Below are 19,046 nucleotides of genomic sequence, written 5' to 3'. Positions count from 1 at the left end.
AAATAATAAATAAAATAATATAAATATATAATATTTTAATTGTTTAGCATTAATTCTAATTTGAAAATTTTTATCAATAAGAAAAATATTTTATATTTAACATTTATGTGTATTTGAGAATCATTTTTGGATTATTATAATTTTGAAATTTTTCTACAAATTATAATCTGTACAATTATGTGTAAAACATATTGATTCTAGCCTCATACAAAATATGTGAGAAATTTTTCATAAGAAACTTTTCTTTATATTTTCTTTTTTTTTCACGTGAATCATACGCAAACAATCTGTTTGCCTCAAATAAATAAGTTGATTTATTCATTTATATTTCATAATCAAATCGCTGTATGATTTTTCAGAAATCGAGGAAGACGATATGAATAGAAAAGTGGCATATTTTCAGCCAACCCTCACAGCTGGATATCTTTCTTTACTCTAAGCAAACTGGATTCCAACATTTCTCAACAACGTTATTTCGCTAGACGTCTAGACGTTTCTTTTCTAATACGTGCATAAATTATGGAATATCAGATATTGTAATAATTATATTAATTATACGTATAAGATGAAGCAATAAACAGTATTACAATTGTATTATATTGTATTTTTAGTTTTGTAAATAAAATAAAGGTATGTAATTTAATTACTTTTTCAAACATTTAAATATTTTTCCTGTTCGATCAAGATTTTATATTGAAACGACGCTCTAGATAAAACATTATATAGTAAGACAATTTGCATAAACAACAATGCAAATAAAGTTTTCTTTTATCCATGAATTGTATTGTATTGCCGCAACTTTCTCATCAATAGTACAAAATGCGCATGCAAGTGCGCAAGAAAAATGTTCATTCTCAGAAGAAAATACTCCTCATGCGCATAATTTCGCGCGCAACATTTAAATGCACGTGTGAAGCATCTCTTCGTGTGCGCATCGCGCCACGGGGACGTGGTATGGCACTAAGTCGTGCTAATCGTGGAATGCCAATGCTGCACAATTGGCTTTTTGTGCGCGCTTAGATTCGGCGGGTGTATCATTTCATTAATCCATTAAACAATTACGCACGCTTAGAGTCGAGTCCACACGAGGTGGACTTGTGAATACGTTCCTTGTGATTGGACATGACTTACTTACGTGTTTCTTTTTCGTTTATTAGATATGTAATTAGAATCCAAATAGAATCGAAATTTGCAATTTATCGACATAATTTTTTTTTAATAGATATATAATATTTCTAAATCTCAAATATTTATTAAAGTTTTTGTAAACTCTTATGGATAGTAATGATACAAATCATAATGCCTATATACTACTTTTGTAAGTATTGAAAATGTTTGGCATTAAAGATCTTACCAAATAGAAGAAAATAGAGAGATAGAGAGTAGGTAGTAATAACGCGAGACAATATATAAAGTAAAATGTACTCAGAGCGCGAGGTGAATGTATTGTCGCTCGACCCTGATTGCTTCTACTGTTGTCGCTGCACCGGCAGAGATAGCTCAATTGCTGAACATTCAATGCTACTAAAGTTCCTTCATGACAAGTCACATTTTCGATTATTTTCTGACCTATGCTTCATTAAATATCTCAAATATATTTTAAAAAAAAACTAAAATCAACCTTTAAACAGTATAGCGTTAGCTTAGTAAGATAACAAAGTTTGAGCAACAAAAAAAAGCAAAATAGAAAGAAAGTATGCATAAAATTAGATAGATAAAACGATGTTTAAATCACTCTCTGTAACGTCATCGCGCAAGATCATTCGCGGACTGATGCGTCATCCGTCGCGATCGTCATCATCGACATCAGTTCAAGTAGTGTTGACCTGAACTCGTTCCCTTGCATTCTTGCGTCTCGTTATCGATTCGTGGGAACATCATTCCGATCCCGTACCGATCATTATCACGATTATAACAATATATCAAAAAACAAAATTGCCAGATAAATTTTTATACAAAATCAATAAATATCAAATTTGGCAATCAAATGCTTGAAAATCTTATCAATTTTATCTTATCAATTTTGAAAAAATGTAGGTGTTATTATACACATGTCAAGTATAATGAATGTATATATTATAATTATGTGTTTCGTAAAAAGCTAGTTAATTATCCCCTCTAATTACATAACAAATTATTATTTATTAACTTGTTAATTATTAACGTACAACAATGTAAGTTGAACATCATGCTACCACATCGTCTATATCACATTATACATTTATTAGATCGATCCTTGGTTTTATTTGGTATGTGCCATTTTCTTTCGTCTAAATTTGATATAAAACGTAAATATGTTACATATTTTATATATATTTACACGTTTGAAAATACAAAAAGAAACAAATAATAATAACACGAAATAACACATATTAGAAGAAAAATCTGTGTTAGATTAAGAATGCTTCAAAACTCTTGTCGGAATAATGATGTTAAAAGTATGATGAAAAACTCTTTTCAGGATAATGATGTTCTAATGATTTTCGAATGTTGAAAGTATAAAGACTTCTTTATACTCTTCTAATTTTTCAACAGTTATACTTTTTTATTAATTCATACGGTCTTTGATTTTCATGCGCTCTGAGCAGGATAATCAAGACCGGGGATAATCACCCGTATATTCCTTAGATATGTTTGGGTTGTTCCTGCGCCACGCAAGGCTGCGGAGTTCGATTTGAGCCATCGCTTTATGCCTGGCTGGTTACCGCTCCTCTATGTCTTTCCTCCGTGCAATGAAGGCAGAGGAAAGGACAGACGTCCTCAAGAACGCGGGGGAACGCGTTCTTGCTTCGACCGTAGTCTGCTTTTTCAGCCAAGCGATACTTCGCCGAAGAATTCAATGAAGAATTACCGCATAATTTTCAACTCCTACCGTCCAGTTTCCCTATTTGGCGGCGTATTTTTATGAACTTTTATCATCTCGCCTTTACATCAAGAGACTCAACGTAAGTCGTAAGTTTGAAGATGTTGGAATGCTGTGCGCGTACTTGAAAAGTTGTAACGATATTTGTTGAAGAAACTGGAGAGTTTGCCAACGACAGTTTTGTACGAGGAAAATTGAAAAAATTGCAATTGAAACGAAATGTAAAAAATGGAAAATATTTCCTAAGTGTTAAGAACAAAGAATTCTTGCTCTATATTATTACTCAATGTCAAACTCAATATATCATTATCTATATTATTACATTCTATACGATTAACTCATGGATTTCTACTTGTGTAAAGATTCTTTTGCAAAGAATTATGATTGTTATTTTTATATTTTTAATATTCGATATTCGCGCAGGTGTCCTACTTATAAAAATTAAAATTAAATTTTTTTTTGTTTATTACTTTAATGCTATGCAAAAATATATCCAGATCCACAAATAGCGCATATTGTTTTAATAAACGAGAAATAAAGCGGAATCACTGGTAAGCGTTATTTGTATAAGTGGAGCAACAGTGCTATGTCATGCAGAAACCAGGTTTATTTCCAAATTAATCACGTATAAATAAATCTAGGCCACATTTTATAACGCAATATAGCTCACTATTTTTAATATGATTTCCCCTTCTGATTCATTCCTGTCTATTTATATATAAATAATCAAAAGAATATTTAAAAAATATACTTGATTTTTTTTGTACAATATAATATAATAATATAATATTTAAAATACATAAAAATATATTTCAATTTTTTGTTACATAAATAATTTTTTTATTTTACGTTTATTTTATATATAGTTTAATATAGCTAATGATTTATAAATTTTTTTTTAAATCTTATAAATTTGCAAACAAATTTTAATAATATGTAATAATAATATGTAATAATAATATGTAGTATTTAAAGGATACTACATTTGTGATATTTATATGTTTTCTAAATTATTGATTCAACTAGATATAGAATTATACAAATAAAATCTGTTTTAACCTAATTTTTTTTTAAAATAATTATTTATTTTGTGATTGTCAAATTAGAAAAATATATATTTTATGGAAAATATATAAATGGAAAAATTATCATAACGCATAAAAATTATCATAACGCATAAAAATTTTCTTAAAATAACAAAAATATTTTTATTTCATAAACAAATTTGAATTAAACCAAATTCCATAGAAAAATATTTGTAGGGAAAAATATTTGTAGGGTCTTATCTTTATACCTCTTTCGCAGTGATACCACTGCTTTAACGAAAGTTCAACAAATAGTGTCGTATCATTGGCCTCATTCTCGTGCGGACACTCTGGATGAACCAAACTGTGATTAAAGGCCTAATTAACCACTTAACAAGATATATTTAACTCGCAGTGTCTTACTGTACATGAGAGAAAGAAAGAAAGAAAGACGAAAGGAGAAAGAGATCACATTGAAGAATGCTGCCGCATTTTTGGCACAAAAATAAATAAGTTGTATTTCTCCTTTCTCTCTATATCTCCTTCTTATATCTATATCTCCTTCTTATTCTCTTCTATATAAAAAATTTAGGAGATAATTGCGGGCCTTTATCAATTGTGGGCAGAAATTAAAACGACTTTTGTTGCACGAAAGAAAAACGTTGCTCGTCTCTTTCTTTCTCATCGCGAGTATCGCATCGCAACCCTTTATCTCTTATTCGTAGAAAGACGGAGGGGATTCAAGCCTCATTGGTGGTTCATTCTGATTTGCTTATCGTAAGGGTACTCTGCGTTTCTTATCACCGAGATACGCAATTTCTTATCTACCAAGTGATAATTACACCGTATGCGTAGAAAACACAGGTGAAACATATTATGTCCCGTTAACATTGTATGATGTACGTATGTAGTAAAAAAGTCAGATTTAAAAGGTTAATGCCTTTTTTTAAAATAAATCTCTATTTTTACACTTTACATATTAATAATTTTTAAAATTTTACTTAAATTCTTTAATAATAAAATTGAACATTTATTAACATATTAAGCATAAATTTATTGAAAAAGATTTTATGTACAAAAAATATTTTTTTATTTTATTCGGATAAAATATCTATTAACGCTTCGTAAGGACGTTTCTTTACCGTTACGGTGCATTCTATTGCAAAAATTGCGAGCTTGAGAGTGCAACGAGCATTCAGTTAGTTGAATCGAGAATGAGTCGAGAAAGTGCGATTAAAAGTATTAAAGTTTGCGTAACTAAAATGTTCGTTCAGCTAAGCGGAACGGGTAGATTTGCTAGGTGGATAAATAAATCTACAAGATCAAAATAAGATCATATTAAGTTATTTGTATCTAATTTCATAAAAAATTTTTAAAATAATCTTAAATCTTATTAAATACATTTGTTATATCCTACGCGTTAACAAACAGAAATGTTTAAAATAATATTTTATTTTTAATCAGTTTAATTCATTTATTATCAGAATTTTTTGTTTTCAAATACGGATTTTTTTAAGTAATATATAAATCAATTAATGTATAAAAAATTTATTTGTTTGTATTTTTGGAATATCAAATTTATTTTTTCATGTTATTATGAAATGTTATTATGAAAACTTGCTTCGTGATATAAAAATTTATTTGATATTAATATCAAAAATTTGCACACTATGCGGTAAAAGTTAGTAGAAAATCCAAACTTCATGGAATATTATTCCTATAAAAATTTTTTCCTATAAGAACATACACAAATTTATATAAACATATATAAATATATATATATATAAATATATGTATATATCTACTTATATTCTTTTATGAAAACTTTTTCATTGAAATGTTAATTAAAAAAATTTCGACAATCCAAATTAATGGTATACATTCGTTCATGTACCAGTTTCGAAAACAAATCGCATTTTAACTTAACATCCGTTAGCTCACTTTAGCGTTAACGCAAAGTTTTGCTTAGAATGCCATTAATTTACAATGAGATTTAACGTTTCGTTTAAAAGTTCCTTTTAAAAACATCTCTTCAATGTTATTCAACATCTCTTCAAGATTTTCAAACGAAGATAATAATCAAACCTGCACGTACCTCTTTCTTCTTGTGTAACGTTTGCCCCGTCGATATATATCACCATGAAGAGCACGTAAATTCCAAGGATTTTGGCCAACTCCATCCTGCGCCCTCGCAATCCTAGATCCTAGATCGAGGAAACTTCGGGCACCCTCACAACAATCAGCGACGCATATCCACTGCACCACCACAAACAACCACCGTACACTCGTCACCGTCAACAACGCGCGAATTTCTTAAACTCGCGTATCCCCGGAGAACGATCCGCGGTTGATTTCACATTTATCGCGATCGCGACTCGGCGAGTAGTTTCGCACTTCAGAAAGAACGTTGCTCGCAACGACCCACTGTGTGTTTCGCGTTTTTTTTTCACGTTTACATTTACACAGGGACGAACCGAGACATTATGTGATCAATGCGGAATTCATGGATCTTGGATAGTCACAAGAATCATATACATCTCCGATTTCGATCTTCTTCTCGGCGAACGAGTCTATATCTAAAATATATAGAAGCACGTGGAAACAACTTGTCGACATCGACGCGCGCAACGTGTTTTGAATATGATTCATGGACCGTTCTCGACGGCGATCGAACGATCTGCAATAAAATATAATAGATCCCACGGGGCACTGCGCTCGAAAGAAATGGACGCACTCGCGTTATCGATAAAAGATTTGACGCGCGTCAACAAACACGTGAGTGACATAAATTTTTATGACGGACCGGAGTAACGCGAAGGTGATTTTCTCGATCGGCTACCCTCGCGGGAGCGTTTACAGTGCGCGCGTGAACCTACCTCCACACCAGTCGCGTCGAGAATACGCAGGATCAAAGGAGATCTATGCGCCATCAGTCGGCGCAACCGCACCCGAAGATTTACGGAGTCGGTCGAAGATCGCCGAGGAGCCGAGTCGGCGGTTGATTCCGAGTTTGTAAACAACGCGACGGGACGTGTTATTGATACGATACGCAATGAAATTCCGGCTGCGTTCCGATATTCACTGCCAGTACTAAAAATATATAGTTCGAGTCACATATATTATAGATTTTCAGTACTGGCAATGAATATCGGGACGCAGCCTCCATTATCTTGCCGCCGCGCTGTATGTGTACGATCTCGACGAGACTCTTTGCCATCGGACAAACAAAACGAAATCGAATTTGCGACTGGTAAGTATGTAAAACCTGTGCGAAGCTTCTTCACATGCGCGGATTTCGAATATTTGCTCTCTTTACGTCAATCTGAAGTTGACGATTATTTTAAATTCAATTGCGCGCGCTTCGTAGGTTAGAAACGCATTTGGATTTTAAGTTTGTTGTATAGATTTGAAGAGAACAATATAATCGAAATATGGATGTATTCAGGATTTTTTCGGGAGGGAAGAGGTTTATCAATTCTTTTAACACATATGCAATTTTTTGCGTTATGAATTGTTTTTTTTTGGATATTTTAGAGCTTAGAATATTTTCTCGTTTCTGATTTTAAATAAGAACAAGGTCTTATAAATCATAACTTTAATTTTTTTTTTTTAAATTTGGGGAGGTTTAAACCCCCTAAATCTTCTTCTGGACTATGAATTAAAAATGTATATGTGTCTTTACAATAATCTAATATCAGAATAACAAGAACGGTAAATACTTCAAAATACTATATAAATTTAGAATATACTTCGAGTTTAATATATATTTTATTATTAAAATTGTGTTAATTGGGGAGATATTGTTAATTGGAGACTGTTATAACTGTAAAAATTCATAAATTTTGTTCTGTTTATAGTTGAAAATATAAGCAAAATCATTCGAAATGAAATATTTTACAATTTAGAATTAAAAGGGTTATATTTTTACATTTATCTATTATCATTTGTATGTTTATGCATTTATCTATATCTATTAATATTCCCCATATAGGGTTTTACAATTAGCTCAGTGCTACATCAGTACTTGTTATCACAGTTCAGGTATTGGAAAACTACTTGCGCAGTAATGGCAAAGTGTCCGATGACAACTTGGGCCCAATACTAGCAGATGATACTGGCCCAACCATTCGCCAGTCATTTGCCAGTGATGGCTCAACACTGGCTGACAGAACCTCGGCCGATAATCGACTAGCATTGGCTAATTGGTTGGTTTTGTTATAACAACTGGCGATTCCTATATTCCTGGATTCAGTAAACATTAATTTTTGATAATTTTATCATTTATTTGACATGATTTTATAGACTTAATTTACTAATATATAAATACTAAATTTCTATTAATGAAATTAATTAACTTAATTAATATAATATGACAAATATTGTCATCATTATTATCATATTATTGAAATAGAATTTTATATTTATTATTTAATATAAAAATTTGATTATAAAAAGATTAACATAATATATATATATCTATGTAGAACGAAATTAAAAAGAATACGCGGAAGATACCTTTCTACCAAAGAAGAGCGGATGTGCGTGTACAGCCCTGTCGATTCCACGAAGACGTTAGTCGTTTTATCGTTGCAAAAATTGTCGAGAAGACTGGTTTCTTGTCGCCAATGCATGCATGTATGGTATACACATGCGTTGCATACATGTGATTTTGTACCTGAGAAGAAATCCGCAACAGAGGAATAGTGAGTTATGAACATTGTCTCATATTCTTGATTTATGAAAATTTTTCATTGCAATTCTTTCTTGTTTTAAAAACTATTTCTTTTATAAAATGTATTTACACAAAATGTTCCATCTGTATAATATCTTAACAGTGTAATTTAAAAATTTATTAGAATTAAAAAATGAAATAAATATACGCAAGAAAATGATGAAATAATTGATAATCTTTTAATAAATCCAAGTTATTTTAAAATTTGAATTATGAGAATTGTAATTTGATATGCAATAGAAAGTATAACTAATAACAATACATAAATTTTATGTATAATAGTTATAATAAAGAGCTTGTAATTATTAAAGAGCGTCTAATTACTTTGATTGTAATAAAATATTTTATTTATTATATTAATATCACAAACACATATTTTGTTGTATGCAGTCACCTTGCTGCTGATTAAGTGCTATACGTCAATCTTGAACGGGAAGATATGACTCGTATTATATATATATATATATATATATATATATATATATATATATTTATTTATTTATTATCAATGTTTAGACAATTTATTTATTTAAAGTAAAAATTTAAGTAATAAAATATGCAAATGAATTATTTTCTTAAAAAAAAAAAAAATAATTTGTAAAATAAATTATGATCCGTCGAAATGGATTTGTTACACTGCGTTATACACAATTAAAACCTAAGGCACACATGTTTCTAATAAATCTATCGTTCTTTCTATATCTTTGTTAAAGTAATCAGGCAGCTGAATAAAGCACGTCTATTATATCGTCTTCCGGCATTAAGATAACTGACGAACTGGCTTTGTTTAGAATTGTGTGCCGATTAAAACATATTGCTTTTGCGTCGCTACTATGCGAGCATTCTCGACAAAAATAGCATTGTCTTCGGTATTGCTGATAAGCGAATTAAAACGTCACATTATTCTTAGATATTAGTGATCTTTTCGCAGTAGAGTGAAAACGTTTTAATTAAGCCGGTTCTCTGATTATTAACGAAGTGCCATCATGTGTATCCTGAGAGTTAATAACGGTCTTCATAAAAATGCAGATGTCTTCATCGTGCTGTTAATTTCTTTTTCTCCCTTTTCAAATCATTAATTTCCCCGCAGCAATGGTTCCCAGTAAGATCTGGGAACCGTGGCCAATAGTTCGTTCTCAACCTTTTTTCATGTATGGAATACTAATTTTACGAGTTTTATGCTTTGCGGAATTTTTACGTATGAATATTGTACATTCAAATAATTTGCAGGACATTCAAATAATTTGTTATAGATTACTAAAGTCTTGCAACTTTGTTTACTTTTAGTTAGTATTTTTTTAAAATATGGATTAATAATAATTAATTTCCATCTTTAAGTTTTTCTTTTTCTCCTCTCTCTCCCTCCCTCTCTCTCTCTCTCTCTCTCTCTCTCTCTCTATTTTTATTAATTTTAATTATTTCGTAATTTAAAAATATGATATATTATGAAAAGTAGATTTTTTTTTTATCTTTTTGTTATTACTAAAAGAAAATGATATTATAAATAATATGAAGACGTGTTGTAGATGAAAACTATGGGATTATATCCATAGGAGAATATTAAAGAATTTTACTATCTTCTTTGTATTCATTTTATTTATAAATAACAAGATGCATATATTTGGTGCGCACGTGTCATTTAACTTGTATAATATATTTATATATGTATATATATATATATATATATACATATATATATATATATATATACACATGTAATCAAGCTCCGGCTAAATTTATTTCGCTTATTCTCTGTACTATGTCTCGCTTATGTTAAGTGATTACTGCACCTCGCTACTGTTTCGCGATATTGCGCGGAAGATTCGAAAACGAATTTTACGCGTCGTGCGACAAAGGAAAATCAAATCTTTCACGAGGTAGAAGTGGATACTGAAAATCGATCTGTTTTCGATTGCACGTACTGAGTAATTCTTTTAAACCCTTCGAGACCAGCAACATTACCGCACTTTTTTGAGAGAAATGCGCCAATTAAAATATGTAGATACAAATTTGTTAGAATTTTTTTATTGAAAAGACTTTAAAAATTTATCATACTGATATGCGTTTCGCGAATAATAGGCGAATTTGGACTAAAATTTATCAGTCGACGAATTTAATGATATCGCGTATTGAACTTGGCCGATATGTCTAATTAAATTCAGCAATACGTCGATGTACGTGTTCAACATATTCGTTGTCTTGAGCAGCTTAATTTATGTCAATAATCGTCCGTAAGGAAACTTCTCTAACTGGAAACGAAGGGATTAATGACGGAGCATCTTAAAAGGAGTTCTTAAAAGCTACTTTATATATTTATGTAACATTCGCATTAGCAACGTTTAATGCGTGCGTTCCCTCAATTGTTTCGTATTCCCATAATCCTAATGCTCTTCTATGCTCTCGACTATCATTTAATTTGCGATAATCTAAACAACGTAATATGTGTGTATACTTCTTACATATTTTTATAAATTCCCTTTTACATATGAAAAGGGAATTAAACCTTCTGTCCCACGAGATGTCCGTATTATTTCGACTTTTTTCGTCATTCTCGCACATTTTTTTTATCATTGTTACCTGCCGTAAAATCAGAAAAATATTCATAATTTATTATTTTCATGTTCATTATACGCAAATGATATTTATGGATTGCTTAAATAAGTGAATTTCCGTTTTTAGAAGAGATCTATTTAAAGAAGTCATATTGTGAAAACTGATTTTATCATTATTATCAAATTTTTTATTATTTATTTTTTTAGATTTAAAATATAATCAAAGCGCGGATTTAAAATATAAACAAGTTGCATATTATGCTCGATTAATTCAATCACGTCATGTGTGTGTATATATACATATATATGTGTATGTAAAAACTGAACGATTAGAATTATTTTGTAAAAGATATCGATTATTGCAAGCGCTATTCTTGAGAGAAGACGCGCGAAAAATGGGGAATTTCGGGGGACGCATTATATACATAGAAAATTAAAGATAATTAAACTTTAGAAAGCTACATCTTATAGCAGGCACATCTTATCATATCACGCTAGAGGCTTAAACAAGCCTGGCTTGTTTAAAACCACACAGAAATACTGAATCCGACATTTGTTGTATCTCATTTCTTGTAATGACTAATTACGTATTTTTCTCTCTTTTTTTATTCTTACGTGTATATATTTGTTTGCATGCATTCTTTTTCTTTTTCATATGGGCAGTCTCTTTTGTTATTAATTAACGACACAAATAGCGCGTAAGCATAAATAACAATGGACAAATTTTTATCTTGTTGGAAGGGATAGAGATTCTGAATTGTCAGAGATTATCTCCTTTCATAATATTTGCAATAAGAATATTTAATCGCAAAGCTATACGTTCGTGAAGAAATCGTTGCAAACTTGTAGACAATCTTTTGTTTTAAACTTCAGTATTTTTCTTATTAGATTCAAAACAATATATAGGCAAATTCATCAAAAACGTCTTAAGCATTTAATAACAATAATAACGTTGTAGTCTTTTTATATTGGTTCTCATTCATATTTATTATTATTTTATCTTAAAATTTTAAATAATCATAAATAAATCAGTTTATGTAAAATTACGAAAAAGATATTAATAAATGATGATTTCATATTTGTTCGATAGTTAATTTACTATATGTTTTTTAAATAAAGTGATGTGAGCAATGAAAATAAAAAAGATAATGGCGCTGCAAAATCTAACTGAAAAATTAAATTCTATTATATCTTTCATATTGTAAATAAAATAAAATTATTTTTTGCAGATTGATCTTCAACATATGAAAAAGAAATGTGATCGTGTAAATAAAATTTTTAATAATTTTATATTTTTAGGATGTTATATGTATTTGTAACAAATATAATCGGAATTTACCGATATTCTTTTGCAAGAAATTATCTATAAGTTGTTAAAGATTTTTATTAATATTTTGCATACATAACCTAATTTACTTTTGATTTAAAAAATGAATACAAAAAGCAGTGATGCGCGTTCTTCTATAAAGAGATACATTTTCTAAATTTTACACAAAGTGATTTAATTTTTCAGTATTGTTTTGCAACGTATAATTATATATTAATGCAGTTTCTTTTAAAATTAGCTGTGAGTTTTTTTTCATATTAGAAGTTGAGGAAAATTTTTTTACCTTAACGGACATGTTATCATTGCGGGTCACGTATTTGTAAAATCATAATTGTGATCTTATCAATATAAAAATTTGTATATCAAATCATTGGACATTTAAAATACAGAATATTAAAATATCTATCGGTAAAACATTCAAAACAATTCGTTAAATTAAAAAAGAATACCATTTTCTTATTCAAATAAATGCTAAAATAATTATAAAATTTTGAAACAATTAAGAAACTTCTTTTTATGATATAAAATAAATAATGCCTCAAAAAATGCTTTGTACCACTCATTAAATCTTTTAAAAGCAAAAAATTAAAATTCAATGTATATCTGATAATACAACAACAATATTATTCTTTTATTTACTATCTTTCATTTAATATTGTTCCTAACAACATTGTATATCGAGCAAGTATATCGATAAAAGATCTGATATCTTTTAAATAGTAAATTCTATCTTTAAAGCTCTTAACTTATAGTCATTTAGAATTAAACATTTATTACGAACGCGCGTGTGGTCAATTGAGTGTAAATCGTGATTAAAGGAAATGTGGTGAAAAAGCTTCGGAAAAAAATTAATAATTAGTGCCGCGAGGGATCGTTGCCCGACGAAACCTTCTTAAATTATCGACGTTTGAATCGCGTCATTGTCCGATTATGCTCGTTTGATTACGTAACGAAAATCGAGGATGGTGGTCCGGTAATTAATATTTAACAGACGACTGCTTCCGATATTGGGTTTTCTGTGATGTGTATGGTCGCGGTAGGCCAGTCGATCTTCTTACTGCAAACATGATTCAGTTCTTCCAACGAAGCCAGTCTGTAATCGGCCATTTTTAACGGCGATAGCGGAGCCACTGTAAATGAAAATATCGAAAGGTAGTATCTTCAATTTCATTTCATTAACCTCGCCTTGAAGAGGCTGTAACGCGCATGTAATTACATTTGTTCGCTCCAATTTTGTTACGCGAGCGTAGAAAATCGCTGAATTGAAGAATATAAACAAAAGAAAGCGCACATGCAAAATAAACAAAAAATCAGAGGTGTATCGTTAGTGGATTGTTGTGTGCGCATAGCGAGACGTTGTGGTCTGATAAGGACTGTTCACTATTCTATATTGCCCAGGTGCAAGATTGCTCTGTTTTGTCTTTTAATCGTTTTTGAAAATAATTTTACAAAAATATATCTAATATGAGTGTGCTGTTGCAAAATGAGTTAATTTCTTTTTAATTTATATAAAATAAATACACTTTAATTTGGATCACCTGTACCATACTGTCGCATAATAGGTTGGTCTCTGTTAATATCGCAAATAGTACCTTGCTATTGATTAAAAGAGAACTATAAGATAGAAAAACTTAATCGATAAAACCAATTTATCATAAATTATTTCACCGGGCATTGGCAATGTTCACTGTGCATTTGTTCTTTTGACATTCTTCTAGTTGAATAAAGTTCATTATGTTTATGAAATAAAATAAGAAAAAGTGTTACAGCGCGTTAAATATAGGAATGAAATTAGGTCCACGCTGATATATGCGGAAATGTTTGAAAGTGATAATTAGAATTTTTTTATTATTCTTGTCTTCACCAGACTAGACCAGAAAATCAATGCAATATTAGGAAAAATAGGATAGTTAGTTTTTTTTTTTTTTTTTTTTTTTCCCGAGAGTCTCCGACGTCCAGGGTAGCCCAGGACATATAATTTTTTGTTAGTACTTTCCATACCTTCCGATAAAAGTTTGAATTCCGACTTACTTAACATATAGACGTGGCCTAATTGACCAACTGCGCGCTCGACTCTCCTTGCGGCCTTCAATTCCTAATTACAATTACCTTCGGGTGTTGTCGGCTTCACGGGCTTCCGCGGGGATCTCACCACTAAAACGTATAAAAATGAAAAATTCCTTAAAAGTCATGAATGAAACGTTACTATATGGCGCACTGAATTCGTAATTGCTATCTTTAAAGCATTTTTCGTGCGGAACAGTGATAGGCCAATTGTTTCTGATAGTTACAAGTGAAATATAGCAAAAACAACAGTGCAACAATCGATTTGCTTTAAAGTATTGCTGCAATACTGTGTTTATTAATATGCAAAGATTAATTTAAAATATTTATTGTCTTTGGACTTAGATTCATATGTAGATATTGAATAACAACACAATTTAATAAGTTTAACTACAAATCATCTTGCAAATAAAATTCAATTAAACAACTGTATTTTCTTTTTCATCAATTTTTAAATATACAGGACTACTAATTTAATGATAAGAATTTAATAATTTTTCAATTTCTCAATTATTTCTTCACATAATTTGTGATAAAAATAATTTCAAAATTTAAATTAAAATCTAAGTCGTTTCTAGACAACAGACAAACAAATAGAATACTTATAAGTTTTAATTCTATATTGCTATATATTTTACAAGCATATCGTCTTCAACGCAGAACGTAGCATTTGGAATTATCGGGAAAAAAGGAAACAGCAAATAAGCCGAAACTAAATTACGCTACTGTTCAGCTGAAATTGTTGTAATATATACGTACCACTCGATCGATCCGAGACGCGTGGGAAATAAAGGCGCAAGTCGATGAACATGTATAATACTTTTTTTTTCTTATTTTTTTCATTTCTTTTTTTTTTAATAGCTCAAGAAAATAGTATGTTAATAAAATTCACAGACGAATTCAATGAAATCTTTTTTAAGTCACTTTTTATTATTTATCAGTCGAGCCAGTGGCTTTTCAACGAATAGAGGTACATGTTCGAACACGTATTTGAACCTCGGTGTAATCAGGTAGCTTTCATTATTTAATTAACACGGAGATAAAGCTGTTTATTTGTCAAGTTTATTATAGTACATTTATTCAGCATCGATAATTAAAGACACGTAATATCAAACCCTGTTACACCCGAATTCAATTACGTCTAAAAATATTTTGCGCCACTTGTACAATATGGAAATATTTGTATAATAGCGACATTTGCCACAACAATTAATGACGATTAAGATGATAGAAATAACAGATTACTTAGCGCGACAATTTAAATATTCGCAGTTATCCGCTAAAGTATTGTAAATTATTGTGAAAATATTTTATATTAAATTAGTAAATGAAAGAAGACCAAACAAAAAAGGGCGAAAGATATAACACGAAACTAATTGCGAAATTATATAATTAAATTTTAAAATATATAATTTATTTGTTGTGTGAGAAAGCATAGTGTTTTGTGATTGGTTTTTGTGATTAAAAAGCTAATTAAAATAATAAATCAGATTTAATTAATAGGAGCATTTAATCAGAAAATTATGTGTAAGTATATGTTCCTATCATTTTTATAAATATATAAGCACAATAATATTTTTAGCAATAAGATACGCTCCATAACACAAAATATATGTGCAGTATTATTGAACAAAAAATTTGATGTTTTAAAATTCTAAAACTTATATATCTATTTTATACAGTCTCGATTTAATGTATATTCAATGTATATTTGCTTAGAGAAAACATGCACTTATTATTATATTGCAGAAATTAATCGTTTCTATTATTTTAAAAGATTAAACTATTTTTTCGTAAAGATGAATTTATCGTTTTTTTAATTTTCTAATAAAATAAAACGATAACATTTATGTAGCATTGTATGAGCAATAAATATCTGATGTATATGAATTATTCATATCGTATCTATTATTAATAGAAAGTATAGTTGGCTAAGACACACACATTCATTCGAAATATATTTAAATATTTGCAATAGGCCAGATTTTTAATTGGTAGTAACAGGGTGTAGCAGTCGATAAAGTGAACTTAATGCTATAAATGACCACAAAATTTTTTCGCCTTTCCGACATTCAGTCGTGCGAAAAATGACGTGACCACCTGCAAAGCCTTGGAAGTTTGTTTTTCTTGCGTATAATTATTTACAATCAGATGGAGAAGTACAGTTGTTTTCTTTTTGCTCCTTATTACATCTGTGTCTTTAATTACAAAAAAATATACTTTCTATGTTTATTTTTACCGAAACATGCGTTATTTTGACATAATTATTTTAAGTGGTTGGCAGTAATTACTGACGTCTCACACTTCCGCTTGCAAGCGGTCACGAGATATTTCCTTATGAAAGTCGACGACGCGTGCCCGAATTGCTTATTACCAGTAAAGATTAATGAAAATTGTCGATTGCGTAATATGATGATTAACTTCTGAAATTATGATTCACGAAACGCTCACTTACCGTATCCTTCACCCTGAAGAAACAATCGGAATGCCTCGCTTACTTTACCCGGTTGTTCTTCCAATACCATACCGCAATCCGATATCTAAAACATACAATTATTTTTTGAAATATATTCAAAATAAAACTAAAGTTCTTAATTTAATAAAAGTCACAGATTTAATTACTACATTTACCACATTTTATGATTTACGATTATAATTTCAAATCACAAAATATGAATTTAATCATGCATAAAATATGTTCATCTATTTTGCTCGATAATGACGATTATCATATATATGTTACTATATATTAAATACCTATTATATTCTGATTATGTACGTGCAAAAAATTCAATATAGTTAAATTTTTTTTAAATTTTATCTTTTATTAAAAAAAAAATAAAGTGTAACTTATTTATATTTTTAATTAATTTTATTTCTTTATCCGATTAATATTATTAATTTTATTTCTTTATCATCTAAGATATTAATACATTTTAATATATATTTGGAAATATTATAATTAAGAAACTTACTTTCATCCAGGAGCTATTTGTTGGATCCAAACGTCCATTTAACGTTACGGTATCGTCAACATGAGGACTTAAAGCACCAGTAATGTTCATTACTGGTACACTAAGTGTCAATCCCTCCTTCTTGCGTGTCGGATCCAATTCCCTTGTTATATTCAAATCCGTGCGACGAACATAACTGTCGATAAATAAAGCGAGATTCGTTGGATTTACGCGACGTTCAAAGTAGTTCTTGTACACCTGAACCAGATCATGATTCCGTTCTTCGGTCCCCTATGTATAAAATTATATCGATTTTATACACGTTACAGATTGGTTGTGAAGTTATATGAGTTGCTTATATATATATATATATATATATGTATGTATATAATATAATATATATACATATATATATATATATATATATGTGTATGTATATAATAAGTAGCATTAATAGATTTTTATGTTACTATGATCTTATACATGACATTCAAAAAACAGAATTAATATATTTGAAATTATTCTTTGTTATTTATATAGACTTTATAAAACACACTATAAGACTCATTCAATAATCAGTAGTCATTTACAATATTTATTATATTTAAAATTTATTATATCCATTTAAAAAAAGAAAACTGCATTAAAATTTAAGAAATGTGTATATGTACGTGTGTATGTAATGTGTATATGCGAGTGTATATAAACGTGTGTGTACTGACAATACATGTTATGTGTATACAACAAATGTATGTTGAAGACGCAGTATGCATAAAATAGCTAGTTACATAATATATTACGCGTTTACATTATTATCTTTACAGTCTTAATTATACATAAAAGACACTCTATTTTCGCACGTTAGTATCGATAATATCGTTATTAAATTTTATTCCATATTAATTTAATTATTTTTTTTTATTTTAAATAATTAAAAAATTCAAACATGATTGAAAACAATTTTTTACTACATAAATTATAAACATAATTTTTTAAACCATAGATATCTCCTGTTACTTTTATATCTATTTCTTAAAAGGTTGAAGGTCATCTTTATACGCAATAATCTTTACATTGTATAATAAAGTAAAACTGTCAGTGTAATCCCTAGTTTCCACAGAGATGTTCTAACGAAAGCTTTGAAAGCTTAAGCTTCGTCGTCGATAATTCATCTTACGCTCGCGCATGAGCGCTAACTTGGTTGACATTATTTTGCGCCTCATGAAAGCCTGGCGTTTATTAGCTTCATAGAGTATAGTGTCATAGTGAGATAATCTTGCTCGAAACATGATTATCTCTCATAAAAGACGTTAGAAGAGAGAAGAAAAATGTTTACATTTTCCGGACAATTTAATTATTTAATATTCTGAATAAAGTAATAAATATATATAAGATAATTTTTTATAGAATTCGAGTTTATTAGATTTTATTATATAACTCAATCTGTTATATTTATATATATTTTTATAAAAGTTTTACCATATTAAATATTCAAATCTAATATAAATTATCAATATACTTAGGTAGGA

The 19,046-nt window shown here is 29.4% G+C and overlaps 2 protein-coding genes and 1 long non-coding RNA gene across 15 annotated transcripts in view; 1 reads left to right on the top strand and 2 right to left on the bottom strand.

The window, feature by feature from the left end:
- The window catches only part of Egfr (epidermal growth factor receptor), a 143,454-nt gene extending 136,682 nt beyond the window's left edge, over positions 1-6,772 (bottom strand). For 4 of the 5 annotated variants that reach the window (XM_089077819.1, XM_089077823.1, XM_089077820.1 and 1 more), the window contains exon 1: positions 5,984-6,772. Coding sequence is in view for 1 of the 5 variants with exons in the window: in XM_011638600.3 (XP_011636902.2) it covers positions 5,984-6,068 (85 nt within the window). In the remaining 4 variants the exon portion in view is untranslated. The remainder of the gene's footprint in view (positions 1-5,983) is intronic. The other variant, XM_089077821.1, reaches the window with a different exon arrangement.
- LOC105427057 (uncharacterized) lies at positions 6,763-8,930 on the top strand. Of its 2 annotated transcripts, none has more exons than XR_016139451.1 (3): positions 6,763-7,138; positions 7,925-8,093; positions 8,373-8,930. It is a non-coding gene; the product is annotated as an uncharacterized LOC105427057 (long non-coding RNA). The 2 variants fall into 2 exon arrangements; XR_967841.3 differs by having other exon boundaries at positions 7,880-8,093.
- A 2,407-nt stretch (positions 8,931-11,337) lies between these two features.
- The window catches only part of LOC105427058 (misexpression suppressor of KSR 2), a 30,271-nt gene continuing 22,562 nt past the window's right edge, over positions 11,338-19,046 (bottom strand). For 6 of the 8 annotated variants that reach the window (XM_089077825.1, XM_089077824.1, XM_089077827.1 and 3 more), the window contains 4 exons: positions 17,539-17,808; positions 17,019-17,103; positions 14,609-14,653; positions 11,338-13,629 (listed from right to left, as the gene is read on the bottom strand). In XM_089077825.1, the coding sequence (XP_088933951.1) occupies positions 13,484-13,629; positions 14,609-14,653; positions 17,019-17,103; positions 17,539-17,808 (546 nt within the window). In that variant the 3' untranslated portion in view covers positions 11,338-13,483. Of the gene's footprint in view, positions 13,630-14,530; positions 14,654-17,018; positions 17,104-17,538; positions 17,809-19,046 lie in introns of all 8 variants that reach the window. The other 2 variants (XR_016139450.1, XM_011638601.3) reach the window with 2 other exon arrangements.

This window comes from Pogonomyrmex barbatus, unplaced genomic scaffold (genome assembly GCF_055798465.1).
Source record: "Pogonomyrmex barbatus isolate J1 unplaced genomic scaffold, ASM5579846v1 scaffold20, whole genome shotgun sequence".
Lineage (NCBI taxonomy): Eukaryota > Metazoa > Arthropoda > Insecta > Hymenoptera > Formicidae > Pogonomyrmex > Pogonomyrmex barbatus.
The sequence above is the reverse complement of the archived record's forward strand: the minus strand, read 5'-3'. Positions and strand labels throughout refer to the sequence as shown.